The 24362-nt window shown below is 47.5% G+C and overlaps 1 protein-coding gene across 15 annotated transcripts in view; it reads left to right on the plus strand.

Annotated features, from left to right (window-relative positions):
- The window catches only part of Clybl (citramalyl-CoA lyase), a 249039-nt gene extending 228396 nt beyond the window's left edge, over nt 1–20643 (plus strand). For 4 of the 15 annotated variants that reach the window (XM_040281673.2, XM_021729794.3, XM_021729798.3 and 1 more), the window contains one exon: nt 20065–20643. In XM_040281673.2, the coding sequence (XP_040137607.2) occupies nt 20065–20258 (194 nt within the window). In that variant the 3' untranslated portion in view covers nt 20259–20643. Of the gene's footprint in view, nt 1–610; nt 759–4692; nt 5551–12037; nt 15934–20064 lie in introns of those variants that run through there. The other 11 variants (XM_040281678.2, XM_013360927.3, XM_078016285.1 and 8 more) reach the window with 6 other exon arrangements.
- Nucleotides 20644–24362: the final 3719 nt, after the last annotated feature.

Genomic DNA, 24362 nt, shown 5'->3' on the forward strand with positions numbered 1-24362 from the left:
GGTTTCCCACGTTGTTCATCTCTACAGCCGGCATCACAAATAATTTTAAGAAGGGCCAGGTTTTTAAAGAATAAGAACAAAATTAAGAGTTCCTGTCTATTTCACTGGTAATCTGATAAAACATTATTAAGTGTTATATTGGCTTGTAAGATACCTTCTAAAAATACTTTCAAACTGATTTCTTTAACCTCCATCCCCCAAATGCAACCTCCACACCCTGAACTGCTCCCAGTACAGCTCCCGTCCTGGGCGTTGGATGCTTTGGGTCAACCGTTGCCGGCAATTAAAAAATAAATGTGCAGAAACACAAGACCATCCATTCTCCCCTTTATTCTCCCGTTTAACTGTTCGCCATTGAGGCCATTTCCCCTCTGTAAATGTATGGCCAGGACAGGACTCCCTCAGCCATAAACTTGTAGCCTCTCGGAAGACACAAAGCCACGGGGCTGGTGCCTATGGCCCCCTGCAAGATTTGCATCACATTAGAGATGCTGCTCCAGGTCATATGGGTGGTGTGGTTAACGGGCTTAGTAAAGCTGTTTTGAAGAGGTTAACCCAGCTTGTAGTAAGGGTAAATAAACATAACAACCAGCCATTGTTCCCTATTCAGCACGTACTCTTATATTGAAGGCTAAAGGGTATTGAAGCTGCGGAGGATCAACGTGTGCGTGCCCAGAGGACGCCAATGAAGTTTGAAACACCAACAATCAGAGATTTTGTTTCTGTTCCTCATTAAATCATGAGCTTTTGTGTCGAGACTCTGGACGACTGTTCTTTAAGAAATTAACAGAATGGGAAGTTTTAAACTCTACACCAACCTTTTCATGACCTACACAGCAGCGACGCTGCTGCTCTTAGACGAGCTCCGCAGGGAAGGCTGTTCTGTTTATTTAAATTTGTAAATAGAAAACAGTTGTTTTTCAGTTTCATTTTTCACCTCCTCCTATGCCCTCGTGGCTGATTCTCTCCGTGGCCCCTAGCATGTGCCCCAACCATGGGGCTGCTCTCCCCACCTCTTCCCATTCCTACAGGAAGCCCAAGAGGTGAGTAGAGGTGAAGTTTAGTTACAAGCAGAGGCGCCATTACACCCAAGCCGAGTGGGAACCCCCACCACTGCCATGGGACCCCACCGCCCAGCGCAGGGCAGGAGGGGCAGGACCCTATTCCAACTGGCTCTTGGGAGGACCAAACCCAGGCGACATGGCTCTGGGAAAACATATTCTTGGGACATCAGTATTCCCAAACAGGGGTCCCGAGGAGCCAGATCTTAGGTGGACATGGGACATCAGGCGGGGCCACATGCTTTGGGCAGTACATCTCCCCTGCCCCAAGCAGCCACCCAAGCCCTTCGTCAGGACCCATCACCCTTCCTCCCTCAGTGGGCAGGAAGGAAGAAGATGGCATGTGGCCACCTTCAGAGGTGATGGGCCGCCCGCTGAGCTGCACATCAGGACCACAGCAATGGGCCAAGGGCAGCAGTTCCCCAGGAGCACCCCAGGCCCGGCAGCTCCAGCCAGGAATCATGGACCACAGTGTCACAGTGGAGACGGAGCATGGCTGTCCACACCCAGTGTCTGCTCAGAACACCGGTGGGAAGACTGCTCAAAAGTCAACCCCTCTCTCTCTCTCTCTCTCTCTCTCTCTCTCTCTCTCTCTCTCTCTCTGTCTCTCTCTCTCTCTCTCTCTCACACACACACACACACACACACACACACACAAAAGAAGCACTGGTCCAGGTAAAGCCCTTGGCTGTGAGGGGACACAAGGGCACACATTCTGGTCTTCACGCCGCCATGCAGGTGGCCTCCACATCCACACAGGTGGGCCTCCTCAGGTCAGGCCTTGTGGGAAGCTCTGGCTGCCTCCCAGGGAGTCCCACCTGCCTGGCAGAAGGCAACAGGAGCTCAGAAACAGCAGCCCTGAAGCCTGGTCTTGGCTTGGGACTAAGAGCAGGGCCTGGCTGGAACTCCTACCCCATTAGCAACAGGCCCGTAGCTTCCTAGGTCCTCACCATTGGTGGCCTGCTCACCAGACCCTTGTCCCAAGTTCTGTTCAAACAAACCCCCTTGTTGTTTAAGTCTCCCCAGCGTGATCTTACTCAACCCAGTGATCCCGCTTACAGTAGAATCATGACACTGGGACTGGCCAGAGCCAAATACTGGAACCAAGGTTCCACTCTCTGAGCAAAGACTCTAATGAGGGCCTCAGAAGAGAGTTGAGTCACAACCCAAGCCCCTTCCTGCCTCTTTTCCCTGACTGACAAACTGAAGGATAAGGAGACACGGAACATATTGTCACTCTTCCTCCTCCCCCCACTTCTCTGGTGCCAAGGTTGAGCAAAGGTGTCACTGGGGAGGGGCAGGCAGCTGAGGATGGGTAGCGACACCTCCTTTCAGGCACTCCTGATGTGGGCAGTGAGGTCTGCCCAGCTCCTGAGCTGGGAGCTGAGCACAGGAAGAGGACCTTGCAGCTAATCAGATTAATTAAAAACCATACCTGTTTATATTTTGTGTAGCTCATCACTGCTCCACCATATCACCCCCTTGTTATTAATTCTTGGGGGCTAAATTATGGGTAACACTATTAAAACATTATCAGAACTAATGAGAAACAATTACTTAGAAAATGAGCCAGGACAAGATTGAGTCGAGAACATCGGTGGTGATCGCCACAGATTAGTTTAATAAATCATCAGGTGCCAGGCAGGACTGACTGCGTGTATGCAAAGCCCGTCACGGGAAAAGGAAATTGAGATTTTTTTTGCATAATTTTTTCATTAATCTCAATAGGACCCGTGTGGTGTAGATTGCTTTATTCCCCTAATACCTTGCCGGAGGGGGGGTGCCCAATAATGTCTTCATTGTTTTACTGAGGTCTTAATGACAATCTGTGACAACCTCATTTTAATGTATAGAGGATTATATCGATACAGTCATGTTTTATTGAAGTGGTCAGGGGAACTCCAATTGGAGCGAGGCACTTCTGTGAGCACAAGTTAGTAAGTTCTGGGGACCTGAGTGCCTTCCCTTCTGATGTCCAAGTTTTGAACTGGGGCAGCCGGGGCGGCTGCCTTGCCGCCTCTCCTCCAGGGACTGCTGGGGAAGCCGTTTCCTGCAGAATGAAGACTTCACAGCCTCCAATTTGAATTTGAAAGTCACTGGTTGCCTGGCATATTTTGCTGGATAATTAGAACAAACCATGTGGTTGTGTTCCCTCTAAAATAGAAGTGTATTATTGTTCACACCTTTACACCCAATAGTTTTGTGGAAGTTTGAGTAACTGGCTTTCTTCCTTGATAACGCGAATTTTCTAACGATGCCCTATAAGGAGAAGAAAGGATACAGGCTTCTTCATTTGAAGGAGACTCTGCTTTTAGGATTTCAGTTTGCCGTGCAACATGAATCCTCCGTTTTTATTTTTATTTCATTTTCCCCCTCTAGTAGTAGGAAAGCAGTTGGTACAAAGCCCATTATAAATTTCCAACAGGACTTTGTGCAGAGTGATGCTGGCGAGAGTCACCGGATGGGTCTGTAACGGCAGAGCATGTGCCTCAGGCTTGGGGACACGGACCTCCCAGTGCAGAGCCCCCGCCCCCCACCACGTCTTCGCATTGCCATTAAGAGGGAAAGTAATTACCTGACCCCAACATTTAAATGTTAAATCTTTAGTCTTAGTCTTGCCTTCCGCTCTCTGTTTTACACTGGGGTCGGGGGAGGGGATAACTAGGAGAGCGACCAAAATAGAAAGTCAATCACTTTCGTAACTTGGTACCTGCAAGCTAGCGCAGTGGGACCCGGCAGCTTTAAGCTGTTTTGAGTCGGTGATTTTTGTCGTTGTTGTTGGTTTGTTTAAATTCCAGTAATAATTTGGCAGCACACTTCCTTCCAAATCAATAAGGATTGCCAACGACACAAAGTGATCTGTAGGGAGGAACCGAGATCCTCCCTGGCGCCTTTGTGGAGCCTGTTTGCTGCGATCAAACCGTTCATCCCGCAGAACATTTAGTTTGAAAGTCTTTCAGGACTTTGTGACTGTGTCCTTCCTTTTTAGATTTTTTCCCTTTTCTTTCTTTTCTTTTTTTTTTTCCCCCATTTAAAATGATCAACTGGGTTTTACTTTCGCTCCTTCCGACGGGAAGGGCACCACGAGCCTGGGACCCGCGCGCCGCGTGGGAAGGAGGTGCGCTGCTGCGTCCGCGGCGCGCAGTGCGCGGGTCGCGGCCCCATCCGCGAGCCGCCTGCGCGTCCTGGAGGCCTGCGGTCATCGGCTGGCGCGGCCCTCGGGGTGGGCTGCGGGGACCCGTGGAAGCCAGTGGAGCCTCCCCCAGGGAGGCTGCGGTCCCTTGCCGGCCGGCGAGATGCTCGCGTGGAGCTGCGCTCCGGACTCGCGGCCCATGGGGCGTCCGGCCCTGCAGGGCCACAGTGGGGAGCCCGGCGGCCCAGCGGCCAGGACTTCGGCCCCGCTCACTCACCCGCCCGCCCGCCGCGGGCCGCCCGGAGCCTGCGAGCTTGTCGCGCAGCCCCGCTGTAATGGTGGCAGATCAAAGGCTGCCCCGTGTCCCCGCGGAGCCAGGGACAATCCCGCGCCTTTGTGCGCTGTTGCTAGGAGCCGGAGAAACTAAGAGAAAGTGTCAGGAGCATGTTAATCAGACTCGTTACAGTGTAACAATAACGTCTCTCTCGGGTCTCCCAGGCCCCGCGCACCCCAGCGCACCCCGCTCACAGGCCGGACACCTGCGTGGGGCCCTCGCGCCCGCCCTGAGCACCGACCGCCCCTGTGTCCCTCCAGCCCCGAAGACGACCCTGCACCAAGCGCAAGGACGAGGTCCGAGAGACCGTGCAAGTGCCAGGAACATGTCCCGGTGGTGGTCCCGGTGATCTGAGACAGGCGCGGTTAACCTGGACTGCTGGAAGCTGGCTAGGTGGCCCGAGGGAGGTGCGGGAGGGTAGGTAGAGTCCCATGGCTTCGCTTCTCACTCGCGGAACTGGATTGCTCACGTTACTCAGATACGATGTTTGAATCAAGAGAAAAAGGAGCCTTGCATTTCAGAGAACTTTTTGCTTAAGCGTTTCCCCGCCTATGTCTATTTGTCTTGCACATCCATGGAAGATACCATCAATGACCATCCCCAGTTTAAGAAAGAAAAAAGAAAAACTTTGTCAAGATCTGTCAGAGAGTCAAGATTTCTCTAAACTTTTCCCAAGGAATCACTTCATTGGCCCTTTTAGTCATTCCACAAACACCTGTCGAGTAGACTAGGTATCACACAGTTCCCTGAATATCGTAGGATTTGCCCCAGATGAACTTTTCTTTTAAAATTAAAATGGCTTTGCTGGCCATGTGCCTGGAGCTTGGAGCAGTACTGTAATCTCAGCTACTCAGGAGGCTGAGGCAGGAGGATCACAAGTTTGAGGCCAACCTGGACAATTTAGCAAGAACCTGTCTCAAAATGGGGGAGGGGAAGGATGGACTGAGATGTAGCTCAGGGGTAAAGGGCCCTTGGGTTCAATCCCCATGCCATAAATAAATAAATGCCTTTGTGGAAGTGAAGGGAGGAGCAAGGCTGTAAAATAAAATCCAGTGTTAAAACAAAAATGCCATGGGCTACAATCGTGGCAATAACAATAGGTGTGAATTAAGAATTTTAAATGTTTGGAAAACTGTAAGTCATATGCTTTGCAATCGGTCTGGTTTTCTCCTCTTTCTTCTCCTTGTCCCCTCCCTCTTCACCAGCCTGAGGTCTGACAGCATCTCAGAGTTACTGCAGGAACCCACTCAGTCTTGGCCCTTCCCCCTCTTCCCCTGCTGAACCATTCAACAGGAATTAGAAAGTGTGCTCAGGATCAGGGCAGAGGTGATTTTCTCCTACATGACCTCTGTTCACGCAGTAGGGATGTTACTAAGGAGCCAGACTTCCAGAGTAGATCTGCTGTACCCTAAGTCAAAGATAAAGCTTGCAGTTCCTAGAAGGGGTAGAACCCACCTCTTAGATCACCTGCGCTTACCTGCTGACCCAGGAAGGCCCCTCTAACTGTAGAAGGCTTCTCCATTGATCACCATCGATTCTCATGCACTGCTGTGTGCAAAGTGTAATCATAGAGAAAACTGGACATATTCCCAGAGGCTAGAGTCCTGGGCCTGGAAAGAACTTTAGAGATTCCTTTCGTTACATAAATAAGAGAGCTAATCGACTGAAAACTCCATCTTATGAAAGGCAAGGGGGAACCAAACAATGGCTGTGTCACAATAGCTAAAATATCTGCCACGAGGGGGAACTCAGGAAAAAGAAGATAGATTTTTTTTTTCTTGGTCTACATAATGCCAAATAGCTGGCTTGGCTGTTTGATTTTGTTTTATCTTTAGACAATGAATCAAATTGCCTTAGTTATTCAGACACACTAATAGAATCAAGAGAAAAAGGAACATTCAGTTTCAGATAGCTTTGTGTGGATGGTTTCTTCAGAGGAAGGCACACTCTAGGCATCTGGCTTAATATCTAAACAGGAGGAAGGCAGGAGGAATCTTCTGAGTTCCAGAAAGGGAAGAACACAAAAACCAACATGAATTTCTGGCTTAGATTTTCTGGGAGAACTATGCTAATAATCTTTTTTTTTTTTTTTTTTTTTTTTTTTAAGAGTGAGAGGTGGGGGGGGACAGAGAGAGAGAGAGAGAATTTTAACATTTAATTATTTTTTCTTAGTTCTCGGCGGACACAACATCTTTGTTGGTATGTGGTGTTGAGGATCGAACCCGGGCCGCACGCATGCCAGGCGAGCGCGCTACCGCTTGAGCCACATCCCCAGCCCCTATGCTAATAATCTTGACTACCGGATGAGGACAGGCGCACATCCATTTTTCACACTGGGCTTTCAGGAGCTGTGATTCCTGCAGTAGCTTCCATGGAATCTCTGTGAGGCTTCTCCCAGGCTGGCCTGCAGGAGCTCCAGCACTGTGACAGCATTGGCAATCTCAAAGGGTGTCACCATGTAGCTGGGCTGCGTTGTCTGCTGCTATAACCACACAGATATTTTGCAAAGCCCTTGCACAAGCTGCAAGCCTGTGGGCAGACAGTGTCACACCCTGAGACTCCTAACTAGTAAGACACACTGTGTTCGGTGAGGTTTCCCCAGAACCCCAGAGACAGCTTGCTGGGCTTTCCTCAGTCCTCCCAAGCCCAGGGCTGAATGTCTGTTGTAGTACTTGTTTAGATATGTGTGCCGCCCCAGACAGTGCAGATTTCCTGAATATTGGACATTGTCATGGATTCTGATCCCTCTCCTTTTCTCACTTCTCACCCACAACACAGATTGCTGAAAGTGTGTCCATTAAAGTCAGGAACTCTTTCCCCAGCACACTTGATCCTGACTCTCCAACTAACAGGTTATGTTACATTTGGACAAGCCATTTATTCTCTCTGGTCATTAATTTCTTCAACTATACAAATAATAATCCCTAGGGCTGAGGATGTGGCTCAAGCGGTAGCGCGCTCGCCTGGCATGCGTGCGGCCCGGGTTCGATCCTCAGCACCACATACAAACAAAGTGTCTGCCGAGAACTAAAAAATAAATATTAAAAAAAAAAAAATTCTCTCTCTATCTCTCTCTCCCTCCTCTCTCTTTAAAAAAACAAACAAACAAACAAATAATAATCCCTAATTCCAAGAGTTACCATGAAGATGTGGTACTCCTGGAGATGGTACCACCCAGATGGCCCTCCAAGGATCCCCACTTGCCCGGCTGGGGAGATGGAGGAGGCAGGCAGCAGAGAGTCCACAGCTCCTACAGCATCTGTCTCAGCTGTCTTGCCTGAGGCAAACCCCTTCCCTGGATGGCCTGCATCAGGGATGAACAGGAATGATGAGGTAGGGACGTAGAGACCCAGCTGTTTGGTCCAGATGTGGGACACGCTAACAAATTGTGTATGTTCCAGAGCTCCCAGTAAGGTTGACCAAGATTGTTGGGCCTGTTCCTTCACCCCAATCCCGATTCCTTCTCCTTCCTTTCCTGGGCATTGATCTTTAATATCTTTCACCCTAATGTCTATACATCTGCTCCTGTAAAGCCTATACTATAAAGTAATTAAATGAACTATTGTATTTTAAAGCACTTCATTACAGTGGCACACACCTGTAATTTCAGCTACTTAGGAAGTTGAGGCAGGAGGATTACAAGTTCAAGGCTAGCCTGGGGCAAATGATCAAGACCCTGTTTCAAATTAAATATTAAAAAAGAGTTAGGGGTATAGCTCAGTGACACAGCCCTTGCCTATATCCATGTTGGCTATATCAATCCCCAACACCTCAAAAAAAAAAAGTTAAAATGGTAAATTTTATGTGTATTTTACCACAATTTTTAAAAGAAGAATGAATGTGAACTAAAGATAAAATGAAACTAATAAATAATTATAGTATTTTTTAAAAGCACCTAGCATCCTTCTTGGCACATAATAGGCACTCTACACAGAGGCCAGATTACTTCCATACAGATCCTGACCTCACAATGCAGCAGAGGATGGGAATCCCACAGCAGCAAAGCTGCCCAAAAGAGCATTTCTATGAAGTGAACTCCCTGTCCTCATTTAAGCGAAAGGTCTGTTCTTCAGAAAAACATGTTGGTGGGGTGAATTCTCTTCTCGTATGCCCTGGATACAGACACACTCGGCAGCCACAAGCATTCCAGAAGAGTTTTGTGACTCTGTTGTTGGTGTGAAGAATCTCCTGGGGGTGGGGAGGGGCTGGGTTGTGGCTCAGTGATAAAGTACTCACCTAGCATGTTCGAGGCACTGGGTTCGATCCTCACACCACATAAAAATAAATAAATAAATATAAAGGTATTGTATACAACTACATATATATATATATATATATATATATATATATATAAAGATAGATAGATATAGATAGATAGATAGTTTGGTTTATAGTTTAGAAATCTAGCTTTCTAATTATCTGAGCTACCTGCAGGACATTGGGCAATCCTTCATTTACTGTGAACTTGGCACGAGGTATTTATTTACTGGAGAGACCCTGAGTGCAGATGACAGTAATATATATATTATATATTTATATATATAAAATCTCCTGGCCCTGGCTAGTCATGCAGCTCTGTGGCAAACACTTGCCTTCCATGTTTGAAGCCCTAGATTTAATCCCCAACATCTCACACACACACCCCACAAAGAAATCTAGCCTCATCGCTGGACTATGGAAATGTCTCTGTGCTGCAGATGTTTTGACTATAAACTCCTTTATAAAGTCCTTGATTTTGTAGACAACAAAGCCCAGGGGGGATTATGCAGTACCAACTCCTAGCTGGAGGGGGCACTGTGCACACAGAAAAATATCCGGCTAGGGCACTCTGGGAGTTGTGCAACTACTGACCATTAGGGGACTTGCCCAAGGTCATGCTGCTAACCAAACCAAGTCTACAACTCAGGTTTCCAGATTTCCTCCATTAAGCCACACTCATCCCAGGACTCCTCAGATTCATGGTGCCACAGTAATATCCCCACTTTGATTCTGTGGAGAGAGGAAGCTCCGAGTGAGCTTTAAGAAAGAATGAGGCAAACAGTGGCGCCTCCTTCAGCACTGCCTCCCTCAGGGACAGGGTCTGTGCCCAGCAGAGAAAGCTGAGCTTTCATTCCCAGGTGAATACAGACCCTAGCAAATTTTGCAGGGTTTTCCACAGGGGCTGGTTGGAATGACTGGAGAATGTCTTGGGTTGGCTAAGAAAGAAGCCCCAGGAGAGGGATAAAGAGGCAGGACACAGACGGTCGTCAAGGACAGTAGAAAGGCCACAGCAGCCTCTTGTCTTGCCCGCCCGGCTCTCAGGGCCATCTGTGCTCTGCTCTCAGGCTGCTTCCTCTTCCTTTAACCCTCAATTTTACCTTCTCTTCCCTCCCCCTTCCCAATTTCAGAAGCAAAAATAACCAATGGAGGAAAGAAAACAACAAAATTAGGGGGGAAAAATCCCCTAAGTCTGTGCCCATGTTTTGGAGGGAAATCTAGCTTTCTAATCATGGAGCTGGCTGCAGGACATTGGGCAATCCTTCATTTACTGTGAACTTGGCACGGGGTGTTTATTATGCCCATTTTACTGGAGAGACCCTGAGTGCAGACGACAGCTAATGTTGTACTTTGGGAATCAAAGTAGAAATGTCAATGAGGCTGCTAATTATTTAGTAAATTAAATATTGCTGCCAGCGTGCTCTTCTAATGCCCTACATCTGATCATGCTGTCTTAATGCAAAGCCAACATTCAGATTCTATTTAGGCAATCAACAAGATGGCAAATTCGTTATTGGTTCTTTACGTTTTAGTAGAAGATATTTGAGTGTGCGGCTTGAGACTCTTGTGGGAGTCTGGAGTGATACTTATGAAGGTAAAGTTTAACTTTAGTTTGCATACATAAATTTATAAAATAGCAAATTTATATATTTGTTATCACATTATTTATAACTTACAAAATATAAATTTTATATATTAATGTCATTGCATTATTTATGATATAACACATAAAATTAGATTTCTATTTTTTTCTTATGCCTTTTGGGGCGTGTTACTAGAAATGCAACAACAAATAATTCTAAAAACCATTATTTTCAGACTATGACAAGCATTCCATTTTAGGAGGCGACTCCCAAAAGATTCTTGTTATAACTTTGCCTTATGAAAACCTTGTTTAAAAAGGATGCATCTTTGTATCATCTAGGGAACTTGAAGTTGTGGAATATATTTATGAACATATTTAAAGTAAACATTTTCAAAATAAATAGCAAGCGATTGGTCATGAATTTGCATGCACCGCCTCTGAAAAGCAGCACATTTTGAAGAGGTCTGTTGAAACCCTCCACTGGCCTTTCCCTTCATTCTTAAAAGGCATGTGGGTTCGATTAGCACTCAAAAAAGAGCGTGTTTTCATAGCCTCCGGTACAGCGTTTATAAAAATTGTGATGATTTCAGGGACTGCACCTTCATTTTTTGAATTTTCAAAACTTGTCCCTTTTTACTCTTTTATTTTCTTTCAACAAAACAAAGACCGAAAGACCCCTTTAAGAAATTTTATCCATTCTCACAGAGCCCCAGTTTGTTGACCTTCAGGCCACAGAGTAAAACCTTTCTTTTAAGTCAAGCATTCCCCATTGGGAAGCACTCCAGCTTTTTCTTTTTATGAGGAATTTTAACTGCTGGACTTAATTTAATTATTGTATTTTGTACTTACTCCCAGAAGCCCCAGGGCAGGAGCTTTGCTTTTTTCGAAACTTTCAAATAAATATCTTTAGAAATGCACATTTCTGATGGCAGTGTTATTTCTTTGACTTGTCTTCTGATCCAAATCCCAAACATGGGCCTTTCAATTTCCTGACTTCCACACGGGTGGGTTTCCACCTTCGCACCTCTTTGCCAGGCCAGCCTTGGGGAGGGGAGCAGGCAGGCTGGCAGGCCTTGAGGTCCAGAGAATAGCTGTCTAGGCTTCTTAACGGGAAAAGAAAAACCGTCTCCAACGCGGACCGGCATTTTATACACAAGCTGGGTCTGGGGACACGGAGTTTAATGAGAGAATCTCCCCGTGACTGTCTCTGCAGAGCTTCTATAAGGTGCCCCCCATCCACCGCCCCTCCGGCACCCCAAGGAGGCACATGGCAAACACACCAGGGGGGAGAGTTGTCATCCCCAGCTAAAAGCCATGATTCAATATCTTTATTTCTCATCTATCTTTATGGATACCAATTCCTATCTGAGCCTTTTAATTTCAATCTTTTGAGGTTTTTTTCAATCTGGACTGTCAAAGGTGAAAAATAAATCTGTGTTTTGTAACTGACTTAAAATTCACTTAGGAATATTGAAATGTGGAGCAAATGTAACTTTTCCAGATTCACAAGATCTGCCTAAAATACTTTGTGGGGGTTAAGTCACTTATGAAGTGGATTAAGGACTTCTGTGACCTCTGACTTTAGGAAGAAGAGGATTCTAAACAGAATTATGTGCAAAGTGGAATGGATTTCCTTGTTTACTTTTATTTAAAATTTTAAATTTTAGAAATCACATCACGTTGGAGCCAAAGAAGGGCTTTGGAAAGAGATCATCTGGGGCAATGGGCTGCACCCTGTCTGTGTACTAGAGTGAGGAGGGCACCTGCAGACCCCACTACCGTGCTGGGGAGGCTCAGTTCCTTGAGCCCAGGAATTCGGCACCAGCCTGCACAACAACAACAAAAAGAATGATCTGGTGGGCTTTCCATAGCTGCCAATATCCAGGACCCACCCTAGATTAATTAAACCAGACTGGAGCACCACCCATCATTTCGCAGATTAAAGAGAGAAACAAGCGAAACTCAGAACCTTCAAAGATGGAATGTGGCTTTGCATTAGGAGTAGTGAGTAGCGTGATTGGGAACTCCCAGCTCTACAGAAGCTTAAGAAGCAAACTTCAAAAAGTTTCCATAATGATGTGTTGGGCCACACGAATCGATTCTACAAGTAAAAGAATTGAAGAATTCCTCCCACGTGACCTAATTTCTCGTTTTATATATGTTCACATCCCTGGCTGATGGCAGAGGGGCTGGAAATGGTCATTGTCTTGAAAGGTCTCACAATCATTTTTCAAACTCAGGACCCTTCTAGGGGTGGCTGTGCTCCCATAAACTTCACTGAAAAGTCTGGCCAACTCGCGATATTATCAAGCTTCATCGTGATGACTATCCTGTGAATTTTTTTGGCTTGTGTGTATTTAAAATGTATATAGAAAAAGCAGTACTGGCCCCAGTGTCCACTAACGCTGTCAGATCACTATTTTTGTTGTTGTTGTTTTTATACTGGAGATTGACCCCAGGAATGCTTAACCACTGAGCCACATCCACAGCCCTTTTTTGTTTTTTATTTTGAGATAGGGTCTCACTGAATTGTTTAGGGCCTCAATAATAAATAGCAGAGGATGGCCTTGAACTTGCAATCTTCCCACCTTGGCCTCCGGATTACAGGTGTATGCCACCACGCGGGGCTGTCAAGCCATTTGTGAACTGTTGAACTGTACACTGGCCTGTTTTGTTTATTTTGTTTTTTCAATGGAGGCAAAAGCCAGGTGTGATGGCACACACCTGTAGTCTCAGTGGCGCCAGAGGCTGAGGCAAGAAGAATACAAGTCCAAAGCCAGACTCAGCAATTTAGCAAAAGTCTATTTCAAACAAGTAAATAATAAATAGATCCTCTGGAAGGGTCTCAAGACAGCAAAAGGCCATGGGAAGTGCAAGCTGCTTCTTGAGACTCGGCAGACTTTGAGCCATCCTGGCAAACAGCGTGCCAGGGCTGGCCTGCTTGTAGGCAGAGGGGGCTTCAGTTATTTTGACTGCAGGGCCTGGTCCTGGGCTGGCTGTTCTCTCAGGCCCTGGACCTCCCAGGAGAGGTCCAGGAAGCTTTGATCGAAATTATTTGCCTTGGGCTAAGAGACCTCGGGTTGGCCACTCCTCGAGCGCCCTAATAAGGCCGGGACCTAGGATCACAGATGAGAACCTCTTGTTCTTTTTCTTTTTTTTTTAGCAAAGGGAATGCTGAGATGCAAGGACTCCAACTATAGGGTTACCACTAGGAGAGGGACGGTGAAAACACAGTGGATCTGGGAAGAAGAATACCTTGGAGCCTCTACAGGAGCCTGGGATAAGGAGCAGGACTTCACTGTGTTTGTGGCAGGCTAGGAGGGCCACCCCAGGCACCCAGGCCCCCGCTTAGTCATTCCATTGGATGTGAAAACAGGTGGGCAGTTGAGCCTCCTTATTCTACTTTCCTCCCAGTTCAATTCTCTTCATTATCTTTTAAAACATGCAAATTAGTCAAGGACCTAGCCACCAGCTCTGAGGCAAAAAAAAAAAAAAAATGCAGGGGAGGGGGAAGGGAGAGAAGACTTTCAAAAGTGTCTTAGAGAAAGATTCTCATGTAGCCATTAAAAAGAATGTAAAAAAGATTAGAAATATTTAAAGTTAATGAAATACTGAATTTGGCTGTTTGGTTATTTTCCTCATAGTCTGGGTTTTTTATACTTCCCTCCACCCTCCACCTGGACACAATGAACACACATCACTATGATAATTAAAAAATAAATAATAAAACAAGGAAATGCAAGTAGATGTGGCTTTGGAGTTTCCATCTTTCCTAAGATGGACATTGATAAGTTTTGAGTTTTGTTTTTGATACTGGGGATTGAACCGAGGGGTGCCACATTCCCAGTCCTTTTTATTTTTTCTTTTGAGACAGGGTCCCACTAAATTGCTGAGGCTGGCCTTGAACTTGCAATCCTCCTGCTGGGATTACAGGTGTGCACTACTCACCCAGCTAGCTGTAGACTGGTTTTGTTTGTTTGGGTTTTTTTTGGAACTGGGAATGTACAGGGTCTCACTGAGTTACTTAGCACCTTGCTTTTGCTGAGGCTGGCTTTGAACTCACAATTCTCCTGCCTTAGCCTCCTGAACCACTGGGATTACAGGCATGTGCCACTGTGCCTGGCTAGCTGTGAATTTTAAAATCAGAAAAATGGTCAAATGCAGTGACGCACGCCTGTATTTACGGCCACTTGGGAGGCTGAGGCAGGAGGATCGCAAGTTTGGAGGCAGCCTCAGCAAATTATCGAGGGTTCAATCCCCAGGACCATATTTAAAAAAAAAAAATTAAAAGCTAAATTGGAAAAATGTTAACATTTCATCTCATTGTTGTGTAAATAAGAATAAGTATCTGTGAGGAAAACAAGTCAAGCTAAAAGTCAGAATTTGAGGGATAGCTAAAGGACACCAGAGCTTTTCTCCCGCATCAGGAGTCATCCGAAGGCGGACTAGAGAAAATTGAAGACAAGCATATAAAGGTCTCACCATAAAATTAATTCATCACGATTTGAGCGAGATCCTCCAAGGATCAGTGCTCAGGAGACGAGGGGGCGGGGCCACAGTTCTCTGGGAAGTGACTTGACAAGGGTCAGCAGAGTCCTCATTCTCTTCATATCTGCCTCTGGGGATGTATCCTAAGGAAATGCTGTGGTTCTAGATAGACAGAAAGGCTCATTCACACTCACGACCTTGTTCACACTTGTACCCTTTAAATTACAGAGGAGGGGGCATTGACTCGATGGAATATTAGGTAGCCAGGAAAGCCGTTCTCCTGGAGATGAGAAGAAAATGCTGCGAATGCTAAGTTTAGCCAGGCGCAGTGCGCAGGCCTATGGAGGTTCCGGAGGCTGAGGCAGGAGGATCCTAAGTTCAAAGCCAGCCTCAGCAACTTAGGAAGGCCCTGCACAATTCAGTGAGACAGGGTCTCACTAAAAAAAATAAAAATTAAAATTAAATAATAAAATTAAAAATAAAAAAGGCTGGGGAAGTGGCTCTGTCCTTAAGCTCCCTTGGGGTCAGTCCCTGAGGGGACGGAGAGACAGGAGCGACAAAAGAAAACAGGGGCTGGGGACACAGCTCAGTTGGTAAAGTGCTTGCCTTGCATGCACAAGGCCCTGGGTTCGATCCCCAGCACCACCTCCAAAAATAAAAGACACAGATCTAAGCTGCATGTGTAGAGTCTAGGGCTCTTGCCTGGCCCTATACTTCACAGGTGTGTGACCTGAACGTGGCAACGGTGGAACATGAATTGGTGATGATAACTGTACCTGCCTCACAGAGTTGTTTTCCGACTGAAATGACTTAACACATGCAAAGAACAGTGCCTGGCCCATATTGTGCCCTTGACAAATGCAAGCTGCTGTTATTATTGCAGTGTGATTACGACCAGGTTTAAAAGAAAACTGTTGCGACTGTTGTGATGGTTGTGTTTGGATGATGGCAACGCCGGGGATTTTAAATTTTTTCTTCTTTTTACCTTTTCGTTGTCCAAATTTTTCATTAAATATGTCAGTCTATTCAAAAACTAAGTTGGAGCTCATTACAAATAAAGATCTATGGAAACATTGCTTTGGATTACGGTGGAATATGCCTAAAAGACCCCGAATGCAGAGAGCCCCAGAGGAGATCTGGAACGCTCAGCTGCCAGGACCCTGGCATGCGGGCCCCTTCTGCCTCCAGCGGAGGGTCACCTCGCCCAGGGAAAGGTGGTGCAGCTGTGCTACTCATAGTGGCCTCACTGGCCAGTGTCCCCTCTCTTACCCCCACTCCCTGCAGCTTCTTGGAAAGAGCTTCTTGGCCTTTCTCTACACAGATGTGATTCATGAATGTCCTCAGTAGTGACAGGGAACTAGGAAAGCAGCGGGGGGTGTTCTGGAGGTGCAGACTGGCAGTGCCTCAGCAGTGGGGAGGCCAGTCCTGAGAAGCTTGCCTGAGCCCGGCTCTCCCTGGGCCCTCCTCCCACACTCCGTCTGCTCTGTTTACACACCTGCACCCAGGGCCTGTGGTTCTCTGGAGTGCGGGGGTGGCTCCCTGACCATTTGTGGGACCTTCCTGCTTCCAGGCAGCCTGCTACAGGCAAGCCTTCAAAGCGGTTCAGAGGCCGAGTGTGCACTGTCATCACTTAATACTGGTAGCCGGCCACAGGACAAGGGGGAGTGAGGCAGCCCTGCCCCACAGGGAGGGAGCCCAGCGCTTCCCAACCAGCTCACCACCAAAAGGTCTTTCCCTCACTTTAACCATTAGCTGTGTCCCCAGGGTGACCAAGGCCCCCGCAAGTAAAACAGGAATGAAACGACTTCACAATTCGACTTCATCACACAGCACGGTGGGAAGGGTACTGAGTGGTTGTGACCTCAAGTAATCTGGCATCATTTTTTGGTAGAACGGACAGATGTGTCCATGTGAAGACAGATCAGCCTTAGTTTTCTGTAGCATATCTTTGTGCAGTTGGAATTAAGCCACAGAGGCTGAAAGTTGATCGGCTCTTCATCGCTGACCTCTAGCCTCATGCCTGCTTCCTCGTGAATTTCCATCCACTGAGTGAGTTGGTAAATGAATGTGCAAATGGGAATGTTCTCTGTACTGTTAGGTTGCTGGGAATACAGAACTCCACAAGCCAGAGTCCAGCTCCTAGATTCCCACACCAGTGGTGGAGCCAGACTCAGAGTAAGAAGTATTGAAAATACAATGTGAGGGGCTGGGATTGTGGCTCAGTGGTAAAGTGCTCACCTAGCACACATGAGCCTCTGGGTTTGATCCTCGGCACCACCACATAAAAATAAAATAAAGGTTATTGCATACAACTACAACTAAAACAAATATTAAAAAAAAAAAAAAAAAAGAAAATACAATGTGATTTTCCTAAAGCCATAACACTAGTCATCAGTATTCACCGTCAAGCTCCTCCTTTATACCAGGAGTTTATAAACCCTCCCTTCAAAAGTTCACTATCTAGTCTGGAAAACAACTGTGAAGTAAAGTAAGCAATACCACATAAAAAGCAAAACAGAAATAAGTGCATGAGAGAAAGGCGACACATGGATCTCCCCCCAGCCCTGGGGATTGAACCCAGGTTCTCATGCATGCTAGGGAAGCATTTTACCACTGAGCTACACCACCTGCCTAGTGCACTATAATTTAACCACACAGATCCTGCCATCAAGCCGTTATTGAACCTTTCTGGGCTTCAATTGTCCCATTTGCAAAATGAGGTCAAAGGATGGTACAGACCCATCTCATAGGTTGTTAAGAGAAATCAGTGAGTTAATATTTGTTTGTAAAACACTCAGGTTGGTGTCTGGCAAGGACTGAGCAACAATATAAATACACGTGAAATAAATCCATCTCATCGAGGAAACCGCTTGGCTTCCCCTTGGTACTTGCCTCACAATTTTCTGATAGGACTCTTTTTTTTTTGGTCCTGGGGATTGAACTGAGGCGCACTGAGCCACATCCCCAGCACTATTTTGTACTTTGTTTAGAGACAGGGCCTCACTGAGTTGCTTAGCACCTCGCTTCTGAACTTTCAATCCTCCTGCCCAAGCCGCTGGGATTTGGGGCGCTGATAGGACTCTTGACCAGATACAGCTCCAGGCCTCCAAGGGTCAATAAGGGAAGGAAGAGTTCAGTTTCTGTCTGTGGAAAATAATGAGTATTTGGCAGAATGGAAAAAAATCTCAAAGCCCAGAAATGAGAAATGTCTAAACCAAGGATTGCAAACACATCCTAAATGCACGCCACTCCCTTCTCCCTGGTTTAAGGCAGACCTTGCTAATCAACCCCATATCCTTTCCAACGGTCAGAAGAGCTCCGGCTTCGGAATCCATGTCCAAACAGGGCCCAGGCGGTGGCCACTTATCACGAGTGTTGGTGTCCCTGACTAAACCTCAGCTTTCTGGCTGGCCTCGGCGTTGTTTTGCCCACTGGACAACCTGGGCTGCCTTTCGGGGAACTGACCTTCCCCTTGCCTTTCCGGAATGTCCTCCACATTGACTGGTGCTGGGACCCTGCCACCCAACCGCCCCCTCCTAGTGGAGTGGGTGCCCCGCGAGCCCTGCTGGAGCTTCTTTGCAGCAGAAAGTGAGCAGGCTTTGGAGAGGGTCCACAGCTACTATCTAACTGTGGCCTCAGTAAAGCACATTACTCAACCTCTCTGAGCCTCAAATTTCTCCTAGGTAAATAAACAACCTCTCAGGATTGTTGCAAGAATTCAATGTGACAATGTACCTCAAAGACCCTGGCTGGAGCAGGCGCACAATAAATGGCAGATGCTATTATTGCTAATCCGGCTCTGCCCATCCACCAGCCTGGCACAGGGTCTTCACCATCTCATCCTAGTGTCCCCTGACAGACACTGCCACGGAGTCAGGGCTGGGAGGCTGCCATCTAAGCCCCACACCTGGACTCCCCACTGAAAGGGTGTTAACTGTGGGTGAACCAGAGAAGAGGTGGGAGGGGAGGATAAGGGATCTCTGAGACGCAGATCCTATTAACAAAGGATAGCAGGAGGAAGGGGAGAGGGCCCAGGAGGGCACCAGGGGACAGCTAGGTGGACAGAGTCTTCCCCAGCTCTTCTAGGGACCAAGATGCTCTAGCTCTGGAGGTGTTATGCTCGAATTTGGGACCCCCAAAGACCCCCAGAGACCAAGATCGATGTAAACAGCAAAGAGGTGTTTATTGCGAGCTACCTCGGTCCTCCGCACGCACACACAACAACTGGTGACGCTGAGAGGCCCCGAGCCCAGGGTTTGCAGCAGTTTTATACATTCTTTGGAGAAGGCAGGGACCCCCACATACATCATAGCATCTTTTAGCAAATCATCACACACCACAGGAAAATCAAATAACAACTCTAAAACAGGATTAGCGCATTCACTGGCGGGAACAAGTGGGGTTGGAGTGATTGGTCACTACAAAAGGGATATTCATTTGAAGTGATTGGTTTAAGCCAAGAGGGGTGTACGTGCTGAACTACATGGTTTCCCAATATGTTATCAACCACCATAAACTACTGGGGGGTCATCTGGCATCCCAGGTATTTCCCTGTCTCATGCTGATTGGTGGCTGCTAGGGGGTTGCTATGGGTCCCCACCTAGCCTGACTGAGTCAAGGACACCTGGAGCAGCAGATCTCTCCTGTTATTTGTAGATAAACAACTTAGCAGGCTGGGAATGTGCCTAGGAGTGCTCTGTGGGTTTTTCCAAGGACAAAGGTGATGTCCCTTCCTTGGACAGGCTTTGCTCTGAGGTAGAGGCTGGTTTTACATTGGTCCTTCCTGTCCCTTACCCCAGCCCTGCTGGACCTCAGCATCATCAGGTATGAATGCCTGCATCAACTGGGAAGGGGTTCCATGCCAGGCTTAGGTTTGGTCTCTCCCTTAGACCCCACTCTGACCTGCTCTCACCAGCTTATACTATTTGTCCCCCACCATATCCTCCTGCTCCCTCTTCCAGAAAAATCAGCCTTGCCCCCTTGGACCCAGCCAATGCCCAAGCACAGCACACTGGTCCAGGGCTGGCATCTCTCTAGGTCATCCGGGGACTGCCCCACAGGAGCTGACCTGGGACAGCTCTCATGTGCTGGGGAAGAGTGGCCGCAGTAAACGCCCCACCCAGCCACTTGTGGGGGCCAGCCTGCCTTCCAACAGCTCCTGCGAGGGCTCTTCGTGTAAAAGGCTCTGTCAACATTTCCATTACAGGCTCCTCTTCCCGAGTCTACAAGCCACCTGGGAAAACAGAAGGAGCCCAGGCGGAAAGTTGCCTGGGGAGGGAGCAGATCCGGGCGGAGAGCCGAGCCGGGTGCAGCCGCCCTCGAGGAAGGGACTGGTGCTGGGACCCTGCAACCCCACCGCCACCTCCAAACCGATCGCAGGCAAGGCGCCGCTTCTTTTAATTGCTCCAAATAAATATCGTGGGTCATTTTAAGAAAGATGTCTGCAGTGACTTCCCCATTGCCAGGAAGTGCTTCGGGGTATTGTTTGCAGAGAAAGGTGTGATATAAATTGAAACTGCTTTTGCTCAGAGCCCAGTCCTGGAAGTCCATGCAGTGGGAAACATTTCTCACCGTGCACAAACTGCGAATGGTCTTCAAAATTAAATTTTCTGATTAAAATCTGCATTGTTGGACCTCCCGCGGGCGCCCACCATTTCATGGACAGAAGACACTTCTTGTAATGGCAGCGAGGGAGACCTGTTATCATGGGTTGTAAACTGGCTTCGCGGCTGCCCTTACAAACCTGGAGGGCTCCATTGTGCACACGCTGCATTTTCCATGCAAATCTAGGACGAGTGATCCCCCAGCCAGGCTGCAAGCCGGTCAGTGGGCAAGGTAGAAGATGCCAGCAGGAGGACTGGGCAAGCACACGTATATTCATCTGCTGGTTTTTACTTTTTTAAAAACATTTTTTCTTGACAAGGGCATTGTTATCTGAGAGACGTTAGATAAAGGAAAAGATGGGGCCTCAGAGGGGCTTAAATTTAGTAGCCCAGCCTGCCCCAGGACACATACAGCTTTTCCTTATATGGATTTACCTGCTGTCCCCTGTCCTCCACCCCCACCAGGCTCTAAGGCACAGCTCTGAAGTCAGGCTGGTAAAGCTTAACCAATAACTCGGCACAGCAGTACTGACAGGGGGGTCCAAGCTAGTTACTTTGTTTTACAAATGCAGAATGTGAAATCAAAACAGGAAATTCTGTTTTTGTTTTGGTCTAAGAAGATGTGCACTCGGGGACACCAAGGACTGGCTTTTCATCTTTCCCATTTCCCAGCTCATGGTTTGGGTTTGCAAGTGAGCGCTTTCGGAAAGTCAGTATCAGCCAGGCACACACGATTTTTTTCTTCTTTTTATCACTAACCATTAGAATAGACCGTGTCTGTCTCATTTGGTAATTCATTTCGTTGCTCAGGTAATACAAAATAGCTTTGACTTACAAAGAAAGGCAGAGGGTGGGGGAGGAAAGAGATTTAGCCAAATGTGTAGCAATATAGCTCCTATTCCCCAACCCCCCCCCAAAAAAAAAGTGAAACCAAAGTGAACAACCTGTCTGGATACAATGAGTCTCACCAAATCTTTTTCTAGAAAAGATCACTAAGGGTAGAGGCAGAGCTGGTGCTAGGGCAGGATAAATTAAGCCACTTCCTCTGAAGGAGCAAACTCAGGGGAAGTGGGTGGAGGTGGATGGGAACTCAAAAACCACAGTTCAAAGGCACAGACCACCTGGTGGACACCTGGACAAAGCGGGTGATATCACACCCACACCCACACACCCTGGACTCAGGATATCCTGTTTGCAGCTTCTTTCCCATAAAAGCCAGCCCCCACACCCCCTCCCACCATTCATATTCAGCCTAAGCAGGTCTCACCTGAGAATTTCCAAGGGTAGAAGTAGGAAGTGTTAAGTGAGGTCCGGACCCAATTTCTAGGTAACCCTTTGCTTACTGCAAAGAGCTTGAAGAAATGACCCTCATTTCACTTGCTGCTGTTTCAGTTGCATAAAAGCTAAATAAAATAATTTCAAATCCATAAATAATCTCTCTGGCTTATTTTCTACTGGCTTTCTTTTCTTCCCTGAACTTCTCACCTATATTCTCTTACATGGTCTTGCATAGTATCCACAGCCTTACCCCTAACCTGTGTTTCCTCCATGGTGACTGAGTAGAACACCCCCCACTCGCCATCTGTTTTCCTTTTGTCACTTCTTACTTTCCATCCACACTCATGCCCTCTACTCAAACAACCAATAATAAAGTCTGTTGCAAGACAGGCACTGCATGGTGGTGGGCACCTATAATCCCAATGACTTGGGAATCTGAGGCAGCAGGATCACAGGTTCAAGACCAGCGTGGGCAACTTAGTGAGACGCTGTCAAACCAAAACTGGGGATAGAGCTCCTTGGCAAAAGTGCCCCTGGGTTCAATGCCCCACCCCCCATTCTGCCAAAAACAAAACAAAACAAAACAAAAAACCCACACAAACAAAGTCAGTAGCCACCTGTCTTGAGTTTCCTGGGTGTTAGGGACAAGAATGTCATCCCTCTTTCATGCAGGGGCTCTGCTGGCCTGGAGAGGACCTCAGAACTCCCAGCTCTACTGGCTTTGCAACTAGGACTCCCAGGTGAGTCAACAAAAGAAGCTTCTCCGGATGGCGCCCCCTCCCAAGGCCACTTTGCAGCCCTGCCTCACGCCCAGTATTGGCAGAACTAAGCTGAGCTGCCGGGAGGATTCCTTTCCATGGCTCAATACTCCTCTCATCCTGACCGTGTCGGGATGTTCCACTGCCTTATGCTTCTGCCCAAACCCAGCCATGTTCTGGCCCTAGCTTGCCACCAGCTTCTTTGAACAGGCAGTCATCAGTTGTTTCTATAAGAAAGTCATCAATGATTTCCCACTGACTTTCCATGGTGGATGGCAAGGAGACTGATTCCTGCTGTGGTCAGGCATCAAAAATCAATAAGCTGGAGCCTGGTGCGGTGGTGCAGCCTGCAATCCCAGTGACTCAGGAGGCTGAGGCAGGAGGCGCACAAGTTTGAGGCCAGCCTAGGCCACATAGCTAGACCCTGCCTCAAAATAAAAAATGAAAAAAGCTGGGGTATAGCTCTGGTAGAATGCAGAAGGCCCTGGGTTGGATTCTGGCACCAAAGCAAGAGGAGCCAATGACACAGATTGACCCCAAATAATCCCAAATTCAGTGGACTGGCTGAACCCATCAGACCCTGCTCCAGTGTCCTGGCAAACAAGAGTGGGTGGAGCTTGGCAAGGGGCCAGAGGGGCAACTGGGAGAAAGAGGAGCTTCAGAGAGCAATGGTACTGTCACCCCTGCCCGCCACCAGGGCACCATGCCTGAGAACCCTACACTGCAGGGCCAGAGAGGAAGGGCCCCATGCCCTTTGGGACATGGGTGGCAACCCCTAAAGGGAATAGAAATTCTGTCTCTCCTAGGAGGTGAGTTCCCAGATAAGAAGCTGCAATTCTCAGGTCATGAGGGATGAGTTAAAGCTATCCCCGCCTCCCTCTTTTGGTCTACCCTTCTGTTTGTTTATTTATCTATTTATTTGGTACTGGGGGTTGAACCCAAGGGTATTTACTACTGAGCTATATCACCAATTCTTTCTATTTTTATTTTATTTTGTCTTATTTTTTAAATAGGGTCTCACTAAGTTACTGAGACCAAACTCTCAGTCCTCCTGCCCCAGCACCCAGCTGGAAGTCTAGATGCTCTTAAGGGGGCTTCCGAGAGCCTCTGCTGGGTGTGAAGACCTCCCTGTGGTGGACCACTCACAAATTCCCCTGGATCATCCCTGAGCTTCAAAATCACCAAGAGATACCCCAAGGATAAGGGATTCCTCCCCAGGGAATTTCCCCATTCTGCCAAACTTGAAGGAGGGAGATAGGATTAGCTGCGGCTCAGCTTTCCTCTCCATTGGTTCCCCAAAGGTAAAGGCCAAGCCTGATCCTCCATGAGCCCACTCTTCCCCATCACAGGTAACAGGGCACCAGAGTGACCAGGCAAATCACCTGGAGGCATGGCTCTCCCCTAGGTCAGGATGGGATGGGCAATATCCTGTCACTGTCCTTCACCAGAGGGAAGAGGACCAATGGGTATGGCACGCCATATTCGTCTCCACGCTCCCTGTTCATTACCCAACCTCGCCACCTTTCCATCTTTCTCTTGATCTTCCTTGTCCATCTCGGTGCCTTCCAGAGTTCTAGTACTTTCCTTTGGGTTGGCAGACACCAGAGGGCAACCTAATCTCACCTACTTGCTAGTTCTCCCGTCTCACCAGTAGAGGGAAGAATTTGAGAGAACCTGCTTAAACGAGTATTCCATGGTAATGAATTTGAAATATGGAATTAGCCAGTGCAATAGAACAGCTCCCTCAAAGGCATTCCCGTGCCAAGGCATTCTGTTCCCATTGGTAAATAATCTGTCATAAAACTGTTTAAATGCATATTAACTCACCAGAGCACAACCCTGGCAAAATTCCCCTCCAGGCTGTA

The sequence above is a fragment of the Ictidomys tridecemlineatus genome, chromosome 6 (genome assembly GCF_052094955.1).
Source record: "Ictidomys tridecemlineatus isolate mIctTri1 chromosome 6, mIctTri1.hap1, whole genome shotgun sequence".
Taxonomy (NCBI): domain Eukaryota; kingdom Metazoa; phylum Chordata; class Mammalia; order Rodentia; family Sciuridae; genus Ictidomys; species Ictidomys tridecemlineatus.